Source organism: Salmo salar, chromosome ssa25, assembly GCF_905237065.1.
Source record: "Salmo salar chromosome ssa25, Ssal_v3.1, whole genome shotgun sequence".
Taxonomy (NCBI): Eukaryota; Metazoa; Chordata; class Actinopteri; order Salmoniformes; family Salmonidae; genus Salmo; species Salmo salar.
The window spans coordinates 45,715,797-45,730,057 of record NC_059466.1 but is presented as its reverse complement, the minus strand read 5'-3'; the positions used below and the strand labels follow the sequence as shown (position 1 = coordinate 45,730,057).

The 14,261-nt window shown below is 42.3% G+C and overlaps 1 protein-coding gene across 1 annotated transcript in view; it reads left to right on the top strand.

The window, feature by feature from the left end:
* LOC106593401 (uncharacterized) overlaps positions 1-10,436 on the top strand; it is a 34,282-nt gene extending 23,846 nt beyond the window's left edge. The window contains exons 12-16 of the mRNA XM_045707444.1: positions 2,251-2,429; positions 2,694-2,839; positions 3,067-3,229; positions 3,305-3,417; positions 8,215-10,436. Coding sequence (XP_045563400.1) covers positions 2,251-2,429; positions 2,694-2,839; positions 3,067-3,229; positions 3,305-3,417; positions 8,215-9,033 — 1,420 coding nt within the window. The 3' untranslated portion in view covers positions 9,034-10,436. The remainder of the gene's footprint in view (positions 1-2,250; positions 2,430-2,693; positions 2,840-3,066; positions 3,230-3,304; positions 3,418-8,214) is intronic.
* The last annotated feature ends 3,825 nt before the right edge of the window (positions 10,437-14,261 follow it).

The window sequence follows — 14,261 nt, the reverse complement described above, 5'->3', positions numbered from 1 at the left end:
TAATTGAGATATTCAATAAGCATTTTTCTACGGCTGGCCATGCTTTCCACCTGGCTACCCCTACTGCAGTCAACAGCACTGCACCCCCCACAGCTACTCGCCCAAGCCTTCCCCATTTCTCCTTCTCCCAAATCAATTCAGCTGATATTCTGAAAGAGCTGCAAAATCTGGACTCCTACAAATCAGCCGGGCTAGACAATCTGGATCCTTTCTTTCTAAAAGTATCTGCCAAAATTATTGCAACCCCTATTACTAGCTTGTTCAACCTCTCTTTCGTGTCGTCTGTGATTCCCATAGATTGGAAAGCAGCTGCTGTCATCCCCCTCTTCAAAGGAGGGGACACTCTTGACCCAAATTGCTATAGACCTATATCCATGCTACCCTGCCTTTCTAAGGTCTTCGAAAGCCAAGTCAACAAACAGATTACCGACCATTTCGAATCCCACCGCACCTTCTCCGCTATGCAATCTGGTTTCAGAGCTGGTCATGGGTGCACCTCAGCCACGCTCAAGGTCCTAAAGGATATCGTAACCGCCATCGATAAGAAACACTACTGTGCTGCCGTTTTCATTGACCTGGCCAAAGCTTTCGACTCTGTCAATCACAACATCCTCATCGGCAGGCTCAATAGCCTTGGTTTCTCTAATGATTGCATCGCCTGGTTCACCAACTACTTCTCTGATAGAGTTCAGTGTTTCAAATCGGAGGGCCTGTTGTCCGGACCTCTGGCAGTCTCTATGGGGGTGCCACAGGGTTCAATTCTTGGGCCAACTCTTTTCTCTGTATAAATCAATGATGACGCTCTTGCTGCTGGTGAGTCTCTGATCCACCTCTACGCAGACGACACCATTCTGTATACTTCTGGCCCTTCTTTGGACACTGTGTTAACAACCCTCCAGACGAGCTTCAGTGCCATACAACTCTCCTTCCGTGGCCTCCAACTGCTCTTAAATACAAGTAAAGCTAAATGCATGCTCTTCAACCGATCGCTGCCTGCACCTGCCCGCATCACTACTCTGGACGGTTCTGACTTAGAATATGTGGACAACTACAAATATCTAGGTGTCTGGTTAGACTGTAAACTCTCCTTCCAGACTCACATCAAACATCTCCAATCCAAAGTTAAATCAAGAATTGGCTTCCTATTTCGCAACAAAGCATCCTTCACTCATGCTGCCAAACATACCCTCGTAAAACTGACCATCCCAACCGATCCTCGACTTTGGCGACGTCATTTACAAAATAACCTCCAATACCCAACTCAACAAACTGGATGCAGTCTATCACAGTGCCATCCATTTTGTCACCAAAGCCCCATATACTACCCACCACTGCGACCTGTACGCTCTAGCTGGCTGGCCTTCGCTTCATAATCGTCGCCAAACCCACTGGCTCCAGGTCATCTACAAGACCCTGCTAGGTAAAGTCCCCCCTTATCTCTGCTCACTGGTTACCATAGCAGCACCCACCTGTAGCACGCGCTCCAGAAGGTATATCTCTCTGGTCACCCCCAAAGCCAATTCCTCCTTTGACCGTCTCTCTTTCCAGTTCTCTGCTGCCAATGACTGGAACGAACTACAAAAATCTCTGAAACTGGAAACACTTATCTTCCTCACTAGCTTTAAGCACCAGCTGTCAGAGCAGCTCACAGATCACTGCACCTGTACATAGCCCATCTATAATTTAGCCCAAACTACTACCTCTTCCCCTACTGTATTTATTTATTTTATTTTGCTCCTTTGCACCCCATTATCTCTATTTCTTCTTTGCACTTTCTTCTACTACAAATCTACCATTCCAGTGTTTTACTTGCTATATTGTATTTACTTTGCCACCATGGACATTTTTTGCCTTTACCTCCCTTATCTCACATCATTTGCTCACATTGTACATAGACTTATTTTTCTACTGTATTATTGACTGTATATTTGTTTTATTCCATGTGTAACTCTGTGTTGTTGTATGTTGTCGAACTGCTTTGCTTTATCTTGGCCAGGTCGCAATTGTAAATGAGAACTTGTTCTCAACTTGCCTACCTGGTTAAATAAAGGTGAAATAAAAATAAAAAATAAATTAAAAAAACATGACTTGGGAGTGTCTTCTTGTATTTTAGCTCAATGATACACACACACACACACACCATACTAACTACTGTGTAATGTTAGGCCAACTAGCAAACAAATAAGTTTGTCTTGAACTTCTCTCTGTCTATCATTACCTCTCTCTCTTTTTCCCCCTCATTTAAATTAGGGGTGGCCAATCTTGGAAGGTGGTGGCTGGTTGTGAGCACGTGGAGTTCCCTCTGGTGTGTAACCTGACTAAAGCATTCTCGAGCCACAGTCACACCTACTACAACCAGGTGTTCGCTGTGTCTGGGAACCAAGTCTCACCCCCGGCCAACCAAAGCGGCTTTAAACCCATCGATGGCAGTGAGTGTCAGCGTTTCCTCAGTCACGCCAAAGGAGAGCAGGCCAGTGCTTATCAGGGTTGTGGGGGAAGGAGGGGATGGAGTTTGTAGGGTTAATGTTTAAATACTTTGGAGTTGTGTTCAGGAGCTTGTCAAATTGAACCACTAGTAGGCTGACACGTTCTTCATTTTAAAAACATGTTCTCCCCTTTTGGAGACACTTTTTAAAACTGCTTGGTTGAACAGCAGCCACTAAGTGCTGTTTGTCCCTCTGTGTGTCCTGTAGCCCTCCTGGACCCGCCCGTGGTGAGTGTTAAGGCATGTGGCAGCACTCTGTGTGTGGACCTGAAGCCTCCTGTGGACGGCCTGCGGGATGTCTACGACAAGTTCCGCTACAGTTTAAGCATCAGAAGCAGCAGGCATGGAGCTAAGGTGAGGACAGGAGGAGCCAAACCTTTTGAAAATCTAAAACATGCCTAAGGGTTGGAGCTATATGGGACAATTTGAAATTGAGTGACAGATTCACACACAGTATAACATCATCGCTGCATCATCAGAGATGCTTTACTATTGCATGCCATGTTCTCATTTCAGTGCTGAATAACTCAGTCTATTCAAGCATAATGCATTGGTTTCATTGGTTTCTGTTGTGTGTCCAGTACTCTGAGGAGATGAAGTCTCTGAAAAAGATTCTAAAGAACCTGGCTCCAGGCAGAGAGTACTGTGTCTCCGTCAGAATAATGGACAGCGAGGAGAGAAGCGACAAGAACTCTTCCTACAGCCAACCACACTGTGCCTTCACTGCTGCCAAGTACATCGCAGGTACTGTGTGTGTGTGTGTGTGTGTGCGCGCACATATGTGGTCTTTGTGTTCTGACTGTTGATCTCTCTCCACAGACACAGAGATCTCGGTGGTTTTGTGTTTGCTTGTGTTGTTTGGGCTGTGTAGTACTACCCTACTGTTTCGCACTGGATTCATCTGTCTGAGACAACACCTTCCAGAAGTACTGGTAAGCTATAGACTGATACAGATCTATTCTAGCCCTGGTTTTCAATCAATAAAATCTATTTTATTAATCGCTTTTAACATTAGCAGTTGTCACAAAGTGCTTCACAGATACCAGCGTAAAACCCCAGAGAGAAAGCAATGCAGAAGCACAGAAACTAGGAAAAACACCCTAGAAGGCAGGACATGGTTGGAATACTCGATCAGAAGGGGTCTGGGACTGGCCTCCCGAGTGGCGCAGCGGTCTAAGGCACTGCATCACAGTGCTAGAGGCATCACTACAGACCCGGGTTCGATCCCAGGCTGTGACGCAGCCGGCCGAGACCGGAAGACCCATGAGGCGGCGCACAATTGGCTCAGCGTCGTCCAGGTTAGGGGAGGGTTTGGCTCAGCGTCGTCCAGGTTAGGGGAGGGTTTGGAAGGCCGGGTGTCCTTGTCCCATCGCGCTCTAGTGACTCCTTACTGACTTTGGTCGCCAGCTGTACGGTGTTTCCTCCGACACACTGGTACAGCTATCTTCCGGGTTAACCAAGCAGTGTGTCAAGAAGCAGTGCGACTTGGCTGGGTCGTGTTTCAGAGGACGCATGGCTCTCGACCTTCGCCTCTCTTGAGTCCATACAGGAGTTGCAGCGATGAGACAAGACTGTAGCTACCAATTGGATACCATGAAATTGGGGAGAAAGAGGTAAAAAAATTAAATAAAAAGGTCTGGGACAAGGTAGCACTGACTGAAGAGTGTTGGGTAACTCATAGCATAAAGTCATGTCACAAATCTTAGCGTTAGCTCATGCTAAAATGTCAACAGGAGGCTCAGACAATGGAGATTGGCCCTGCACAATTCTTTTTTTCCATCTTCAACATAGAAATGCTACTAAAAATAACCCATGATTCACCAAACTATATTTAAACTAAAAATCCAAACAAAGTACTTTAAGCACATGTTTTTGTTTTAGTCCACTAGCCGAAGATAATTGTATGGATTTTTTTTCTATTAATAATGTAAAATTAACAACTGTACAGAAAGACTCATGTGAAGGCCAAATTACAGAGGATTTCTTGACGCAATTAAAGCCTTTATGTCTGAGAGAACTCCAGGGTTGGATGGCATACCAGTGGAAGTATACCAAACTTTTGATATACCGTAATTTCCGGACTATTAAGCACACCTGAATATAAGCCGGACCCACTGAATTTAAAAAATATATTATTTTGAACATAAATAAGCCGCAGGTGCCTACCGGTACATTGAAACAAATGAACTTTACACAGGCTTTAACGAAACACGGCTTGTAACAAAAATACACAGGCTTTAACGAAACACGGCTTGTAACAAATATACACAGGCTTTAACGAAACACGGCTTGTAACAAAAATAAATAGGCTTTAACGAAACACGGCTTGTAACAAAAATAAAAAATTAGCAGTAAGCTTTAGTTGTCTTTTTGCACTGAGTCAATTCCTCACGCTGCTGTTTCCAACGTCTTATCATCGACTCATTAAGACCAAGCTCCCGTGCAGCAGCTCTATTTCCTTTTCTAACAGCCAGATCAATCGCCTTCAACTTGAAAGCTGCATCATATGCATTTTTCTGTGTCTTTGCCATGATTAGGTTGTAGCAAAATGACTACCGTAATCAGAATGATGGGAAGTTTGAGAGCGCTCGATTTAATCTAAACAGTAAACAAAAAAGTTGTTTGACCTTAACCTCTATGGGCAAGCGTCCCACCTACTCAACAGCCAGTGTAATCCCGTGGCGCGATATTCAAATACCTCAAAAATGCAAAAACTTCAATTTTTCAAACATATGACTATTTTACACCATTTTAAAGACAAGACTCTCGTTAATCTAACCACACTGTCCGATTTCAAAAAGGCTTTACAACGAAAGCAAAACATTAGATTATGTCAGCAGAATACCCAGCCAGAAATAATCAGACACCCATTTTTCAAGCTAGCATATAATGTCACATAAACCCAAACCACAGCTAAATGCAGCACTAACCTTTGATCTTCATCAGATGACAACCCTAGGACATTATGTTATACAATACATGCATGTTTTGTTCAATCAAGTTCATATTTATATCAAAAACCAGCTTTTTACATTAGCATGTGACTAGCATTCCGATCGAACACTGCCAGTGAATTTACTAAATTACTCACGATAAACGTTCACAAAAAAACATAATTATTTTAAGAATTATAGATACAGAACTCCTCTATGCACTCTATGTCCGATTTTAAAATAGCTTTTCAGTGAAAGCACATTTTGCAATATTCTAAGTAGATAGCCCGGCATCACAGGGCTAGCTATTTAGACACCCAGCAAGTTTAGCACTCACCAAAGTCAGATTTACTATAAGAAAAATGTTATTACCTTTGCTGTTCTTCGTCAGAATGCACTCCCAGGACTTCTACTTCAATAACAAATGTTGGTTTGGTCCCAAATAATCCAGTGTTATATCCAAATAGCGGCGTTTTGTTCGTGCGTTCAAGACACTATCCGAAAGGGTAAATAAGGGTGACGAGCATGGCGCATTTCGTGACAAAAAATATCTAAATATTCCATTACCGTACTTCGAAGCATGTCAACCGCTGTTTAAAATCAATTTTTATGCCATTTTTCTTGTAAAAAAGCTATAATATTCCGACCGGGAAATCGTTTTTTATTACGAAGAGAGTGAAAGTAAAAGCATGCTATCCCCTCATGCACGAGCCTCAGTCTAATGGCCCTCTGATAGAGCACTTGCCAAACGCGCTAATGTGTTTCAGCCTGGGGATGGAATTACATCGTTCAGCTTTTTCCCGCCTTCTGAGAGCCCATGGGAGCCGTAGGAAGTGTCACGTCATGCCAGAGATCCCCTGTATTTGTTAGAGATGATCAAGGAGGGCAAGAAATGGTCAGACAGGCCACTTCCTGTAAGGAATCTTCTCAGGTTTTGGCCTGCCATATGAGTTCTGTTATACTCACAGACACCATTCAAACAGTTTTAGAAACTTTAGGGTGTTTTCTATCCAAAGCCAATAATTATATGCATATTCTAGTTACTGGGCAGGAGTAGTAACCAGATTAAATCGGGTACGTTTTTTATCCGGCCATGCAAATACTGCCCCCTAGCCCCAACAGGTTAACCCGTTCGGCAATTTCATTGGTCAAATGAAAGCTTCATGCCGCCAAAAAACTGAGCACGTCACAGAATGTGTTTTTTGGAGAAAAAAAAAAATTGAAAGCGGAAAAAATCCATATATTAGCCGCGTCATTGTTTAAGCCGCGAGGTTCAAAGCGTGGGAAAAAAGTTGCGGCTTATAGTCCGGAATTTACGGTATTTGCTACTGGTCTTGCCTACACCTAGCGACTTGTTTTTGTAAATTATATGATCCAAAAATATTCAATTTTATTTGGAACGGCAAGCCAGACAAAATTAAACAGGATTATTTATATAATGAAGATGAATTCGGAGGGCAGAAATGATTAAATATTGAAGCATTACACCTCTTACTAAAGGCTTCAGTCATACAAACGTTAATTTAAATCCGGACTTGTTTTCTAGCAAATTAGTAAGAATGACTCACCCCATGTTCAAGAATGGCCTTTTTCCCTTTATTCAGATTACGAACTATTACTTTCGGATATTTTAAAATGAAATAACCTCCAAAATATAGCTATTTTTAAAACAGAGAAGACAGAACAAATAATAAAACCGATATTGTGGTTAAACTGAAATATACTAATAGATAAAATAAAAAAACATTACCAAAAAAAGTATAATCTTTATAAATTATATCATAAGTATGACTGGTGGAGTTATGTCACACTTTCAGCTTACAGAAATACATGGAAATGTCTGCTCTACCCAAAATTACAATCAACTAATTGCAACAAAATAACGGTGGATTCAAAATGTAATTTTTCTATTTAAATTAATATACAAAATTTGATGCATTTTATTTTGTCCATATGTAGATTGTTTTTGGTCGCAGGTCCAGGAATGGTTGGAGAAGTGCAACTCTTCTTTCTCTCATAGTCTCTTTATCGGATACTTTGTATACGGTGCATTTGGAAAGTATTCAGACCCCTTGACTTTTTCCACATTTTGTTACGTTACAGCTGTATTCTAAAGTTTATTAAATAAAACATTTCCCTCAGCAATCTACACACAATACCGCATAATGACAAAGCAAAAACAAGTTATTAAACATTTTTGCAAATGTATTAAAATAAAAAAAGACATGTTATTTACGTAAGAATTCAGACCCTTTGCTATGAGACTCAGTTTAGCTCAGGTGCATCCTGTTTCTATTGATCATCCTTGATGTTTCTACAACTTGATTGGAGTCCACCTGTGGTAAATTCCATTGATTGGACATCATTTGAAAAGGCGCACACCTGTCTATATAAGGTCCCACAGTAGACGGTGCATGACAAAGCAAAAAACAACCAATGAGGTTGAAGGAATTCTGATTTTAAACAACACAGCTGAATTAACTTATAAGGTGGAGGGGGGGGAGTCCAGGCTAACAATGTGCTAATGAAAGCTAGGTTGTTTCCCATCTGCTCACTATTTGATTGGTTCTATCATGAAGTGTTGACCACAGCAGTGCTTTTAGTATTCATGAGGTGACCTTATTCACAGGCTCACACATGGTGTCAAAAGAGGCGCAACGCTCTGTTGATTTAAGACTTTTTTTTTTATCAACGTATTTCATTTTTAAAACATTTTGGTAGCCATGGTCTTATTCTGTGATAGGTGTCTGACTACCCACCTCCTAACCTCACAGATGAACTCTCTCTTCTCTGCAGAGCTCAATACAACACCACGAGGAGAACCTACATCCAGTGCCCTATGATGAGGAACCATTTTCTTCAGTGCATCTAGTGCCACCATCGCCCCCTTCAGGAAGCACTGGGAAGGACAGAGAGAGTGAGGAAGAAAGTGAGGCAGAGACAGAGGGAAGCAGTGGGGGAGGACAAGGATACAAGACACGAGGGATCACTGCTGGTCTGACCCCTCATAACCCCCTCTCTTCCTCCTCTTCCTCTGGAACAGAGGTGTTCCTACACCTCTGTCTAAACACATGCTCTCCGGCATATCCCACTGCCACAGACACTCAGACCACCGCTGAGACACAGTCCAACCGCCCTCACGTTCCTCTTTTCATAACCAGCGACCAACAGCCTGAATCTCTGCTCAGACCTGACGGCCTCTCAATGTCCCTATCAAACAACCATCCACTGTCTAGACCCTCACAAACCAGTCAGCTTACAGAGCCAGCTCAATATGCCTCAAGGGGACAGGACTTGAGCTTCAGTCTCTCCTCAGAGAGGGACACAGGGAATGCAGAGGGATTACATCCGGAGGAGGAGGAGAGCTGCCTGGATGTCAACCTGCTGTCTGTAACCCTAGGTAGACATGAGGAGATGAAGATGCAGAGAGAGATGATGGTACCAGAACACCTCTTTCTGGGGGAGCCCCCTGAGCCCACCACTCCCTTCCTACCCTCTGACACCACGTTTTGGGCCACAGAGCCTGCCATAACACAGACGCACACTGCTACCTCTGAGGAAGAGGAGGAGGAAGATGAGGAGTATTCTGGTTACATGAGGCGACGAGAGAAGTAATTTGTTGCAAAATTAACCAACTATCCATTCCATTCCATTTTTTTTGCCAGGAGGTTTTTTATTTGTTAATGAAAGGTGCCGACTAGTGGACATTGTGTACTCTTCTGGCATAAATATCAGTCTTCCCAAGGTAGCCTGAAGTGGCTTCCCCTCCTTGTCCTTCCTTTATTTTTGTTATTAACCTTTATTTAACTAGCCAAGTCAGTTAAGAACAAATTCTTATATTCAATGACTGTCTATCAGGGAACAGTGGGTTAACTGCCTTGTTCAGGGGCAGAACGACAGATTTTTACCTTGTCAGCTCGGGGATTCGATCCAGCAACCTTTTGGTTACTAGTCCAACGCTCTTACCACTAGGCTACCTGCCGCCCTTTTATCTGCATTAGGTGAAAATAACTGTTTCTCTCCACCGTATTGCTTTGAATTTTCTTGTATTTTCAGACCAGTTAAAATTTAAAAGAGAAGAGCCAATATATTTGCCTGACTACCCAGACTCCTTGCACCGGCCATATGCTACACCACGCCCAAGGACGTTAGTTTTTTCTCCGCAATGAGTCTGGATTTGAGTACCTCCCGACGATTTCTAGAATGCAAACGCATTCTAACCATTCTGATTGGTCCCAGAAACTGATGGATTGGACCAGAGCCAGAACACACATGGATAAAGCTGCGTTTAGAAAATGTCATTGGGTTTGATAATCTGATTGGTTAGAAATGATCCAATCACTGATGACTTTGTTTTGTACAACACCCCTCCTTTTGATGTCACCACAAATTACTTCGATGTCAGTTTCAGACTGAAGTATGTAGCGAACGACAGAACAGCGGAAGTATTTAGTTTGAGTCGTCGGCCAACCAATAGTATTGATATGGACTATACTAAATTATTGCAGTTTTTTAAAGTATTTAGACATAGAATTATGTTTTTTTACATCATTAAATTGTTAAAGTACATATTACCTCAGCAAGGTTCTCAAGTTGCTAACTTGAATGTGAGAGCCATTATCAAAAGTTACATTAGGTTTACAAGTACTTTGGGGTTATATTATCGATGTTCACAGACGGCATTAGTACTACTGGCTAATGCTAATGTGCAAACGTCAAGGTCATCACTGGTCAAGCTATACAATACAGTATTCTGTACTTATTCACAAGTTTAAGGTCAACATACTTTTTAGTGTTTATGCGATCATCGTAGTAGTACTTCTTTACTTGCTTTTTGCTATACTGTAGGAAACATTTAATCTAACTGTTACATATTCAGGAAAAAGTCATAATTTAAGTGTGTATTATACTAATTTTGCAATCACCGTTTTATTTGTTAACGCCAATTTATTTTATAAATGTTACTTTTTTTATCCTTAATTTTGTATGTAATAAAATATTTTTCTACCATCTTAAAATTTGTTTTACTGTTTGTTATAAACACAGTTAAGAAACTATTCAGTAGAACAGAAGTTTTATGTTCATGACATATCCTTCAAACCACAGAAACAACTAATACAGCATACACTTAAAATATTATATCAAAATGGACAGCAAAGAAATACACTGAGTTGTACAAAACATTAGGAACACCTTCCTAATATTGAGTTGCACCCCTCAGAACAGTCAAATCGTCGGGGCATGGACTGACTCCACAAAGTGTCGAAAGCGTTCCACAGGGATGCTGGCCCATGTTGACTCCAATGCAGGGGCGGAAATCCCGGGGGGGGGACACGACCCCCCCCCCCCATCCTGGGAAAAATATGATTTGTCCCCCCCAATATATCACTGAAACATAACTATGTCATTTAAATAATATTAATAATACGCAATGAAAGCAATTGTGCTGATAATAGACATTTAATAGCGCGTTTTTAAGTTTCAAAAGATTGCGACCCCCCCCCGCCCTTTGTCTCACAATGGTTTGATCCACTGCCAGTTCCTTAGTTTGCACGTAACTGCCGTGAGGTTAATCCAGTCAATCGCGCACACACACACTAGCTGAATATGCAGAGCTAGCACGCAAATATTAACTATTAAGCTAGCTAGTACCTATTCCATTTATGTGGCGTCGTCAAAGATGGAATCAGCATGCAGATGATGTAAATTAGTGCTTCAAAGTCCCTGTGATAAGGTTAGCGATAAACTGAAGTCCAAACTGAACAGAACTACACTCTCTTCTACCATTGTCTTAAATATATTTAATGGTCTCGTTGCAAAAGCTAAATTGTCGCAAGGGAACTTTTATTTATTTCACCTTTATTTAACCCGGGTAGCAAAGATTATAGCAAACACCACTGAAACTGAATTGGTGCTCGCTAGCTTTGCAAATTCAGCTATTGTTGGAAGCCAGCCAATATGAAACAAACTATTAAAATTACAAAAGGTTGCAGCATATGTTGTGTAAATGGTGAACTCATACAGCTGTCAACTCTTGTCATTTTAATCCGTTTCACATTTGCTAGCTACCTTTTAGATCGAAGCCCATATAGAATGATTGAAGGTGATAGAAGCCCATCTCCTACTGTAAATAACCTACACACTGTGTGTGTAGCCAACTAGGTAGAAAAATGGCAGAAAAATAAAAGACGGACATCAGAGTATTTTTCAATACACCAAAACGCATAGTAAGAACCCGAGTAGCCTAATATCTCAAAGACTAGTTGATAAAATGTTCATAAGAAAGAAATGAAATTCTAATGGAAATGTTTCACAATGATGTCATTAGGCAGAGCAGGCAACAGATGGCACACAGTCAGCAGAGTTGGGGACAGATATGCAGGGACAGACTGGCAGAGACAGGGAGTCTCAGGTAAGTTTGTTGAGTCTTTGTTTGGCAACATTATGAAAGGTTCTCAATTTTTTTTAACTTGTAAAATAGGAACATAATTGTAAAATGCCATGGATACCCCCACTCTCAACTTAAACTGGTGACTGAACTAAGATTTGTTAAAGGTAATGGTATTGCTGTTGTGATTAGTTGTGTAGTTTTAGGTACCGGTAGTTAGGAGTACGGCAAACATCTTATTTCTTTGGTTCCTCAATATACATTTACCATATTACAATGTAGGCTATGTGTTACAACACTACTTTTGGTGTCCCCCTCAGGAATTGCTCTTGAGAAAATTTCATGTAATTGTCCCCTCCAAAGTGGATATCAGATTTTCGCCCCTGCTCCAATGCTTCCCACAGTTGTTAAATTGGCTGGATGTCCTTTGGGTGGTCGGCCATTCTTGATACACACAGGAAACTGTTTAGCGTGAAAAACCCAGCAGCGTGGCAGTTCTTGACACACTCAAACCGGTGCACCTGGCACCTACTACCATACCCCATTCAAAGGCACTTAAATATTTTGTCTTGCACATTCACTCTCAATGGCACACACACAATTTGTCTCGAGGCTTAAAAATCCTCCTCCCCTTCATCTACACTGATTGAAGTGGATTTAACAAGTGACATCAATAAGGGATCATAGCTTTAATCTGTATTCACCTGGTCAGTCTGTCATGGAAAGAGCAGCTTCCCTTATCTACAGTATCTTATCTTCATTCTTTGTATTCACTGAAACATAATTTTCTTTACATGTTTGATTTGTGTATTATCTCTGGTACTAATATTTTGCTATACTATAATATCTCTCTCTGGCTTTCCTGTTTAATACCTGTCTCTCTGGCTGTCCTGTTTAATACCTGTCTCTCTGGCTGTCCTGTTTAATACCTGTCTCTCTGGCTGTCCTGTTTAATACCTGTCTCTCTGGCTTTCCTGTTTAATACCTGTCTCTCTGGCTGTCCTGTTTAATACCTGTCTCTCTGGCTGTCCTGTTTAATACCCGTCTCTCTGGCTTTCCTGTTTAATACCTGTCTCTCTGGCTGTCCTGTTTAATACCTGTCTCTCTGGCTGTCCTGTTTAATACCTGTCTCTCTGGCTTTCCTGTTTAATACCTGTCTCTCTGGCTGTCCTGTTTAATACCTGTCTCTCTGGCTGTCCTGTTTAATACCTGTCTCTCTGGCTTTCCTGTTTAATACCTGTCTCTCTGGCTTTCCTGTTTAATACCTGTCTCTCTGGCTTTCCTGTTTAATACCTGTCTCTCTGGCTTTCCTGTTTAATACCTGTCTCTCTGGCTTTCCTGTTTAATACCTGTATCTCTGGCTGGTGTCCTGTTTAATACCCGTCTCTCTGGCTGGTGGACAGTTTAATACCTGTCTCTCTGGCTGTCCTGTTTAATACCTGTCTCTCTGGCTGTCCTGTTTAATACCTGTCTCTCTGGCTGTCCTGTTTAATACCTGTCTCTCTGGCTTTCCTGTTTAATACCTGTCTCTCTGGCTGGTGTCCAGTTTAACACCCGTCTCTTTGGCTGGTGTCCTGTTTAATACCTGTCTCTCTGGCTGGTGTCCTGTTTAATACCCGTCTCTCTGGCTGGTGGACAGTTTAATACCCGTCTCTCTGGCTGGTGGACAGTTTAATACCCGTCTCTCTGGCTGGTGTCCTGTTTAATACCCGTCTCTTTGGCTGGTGTCCTGTTTAATACCTGTCTCTCTGGCTGGTGTCCTGTTTAATACCCGTCTCTCTGGCTGGTGGACAGTTTAATACCCGTCTCTCTGGCTGGTGTCCTGTTTAATACCCGTCTCTCTGGCTGGTGGACAGTTTAATACCCGTCTCTCTGGCTGGTGTCCTGTTTAATACCCGTCTCTCTGGCTGGTGTCCTGTTTAATACCCGTCTCTCTGGCTGGTGGACAGTTTAATACCCGTCTCTCTGGCTGGTGTCCTGTTTAATACCCGTCTCTCTGGCTGGTGTCCTGTTTAATACCCGTCTCTCTGGCTGGTGGACAGTTTAATACCCGTCTCTCTGGCTGGTGGACAGTTTAATACCCGTCTCTCTGGCTGGTGGACAGTTTAATACCCGTCTCTCTGGCTGGTGTCCTGTTTAATACCCGTCTCTCTGGCTGGTGTCCTGTTTAATACCCGTCTCTCTGGCTGGTGGACAGTTTAATACCCGTCTCTCTGGCTGGTGTCCTGTTTAATACCCGTCTCTCTGGCTGGTGTCCTGTTTAATACCCGTCTCTCTGGCTGGTGGACAGTTTAATACCCGTCTCTCTGGCTGGTGGACAGTTTAATACCCGTCTCTCTGGCTGGTGTCCTGTTTAATACCCGTCTCTCTGGCTGGTGGACAGTTTAATACCCGTCTCTCTGGCTGGTGTCCTGTTTAATACCTGTCTCTCTGGCTGTCCTGTTCTGTGTGACTG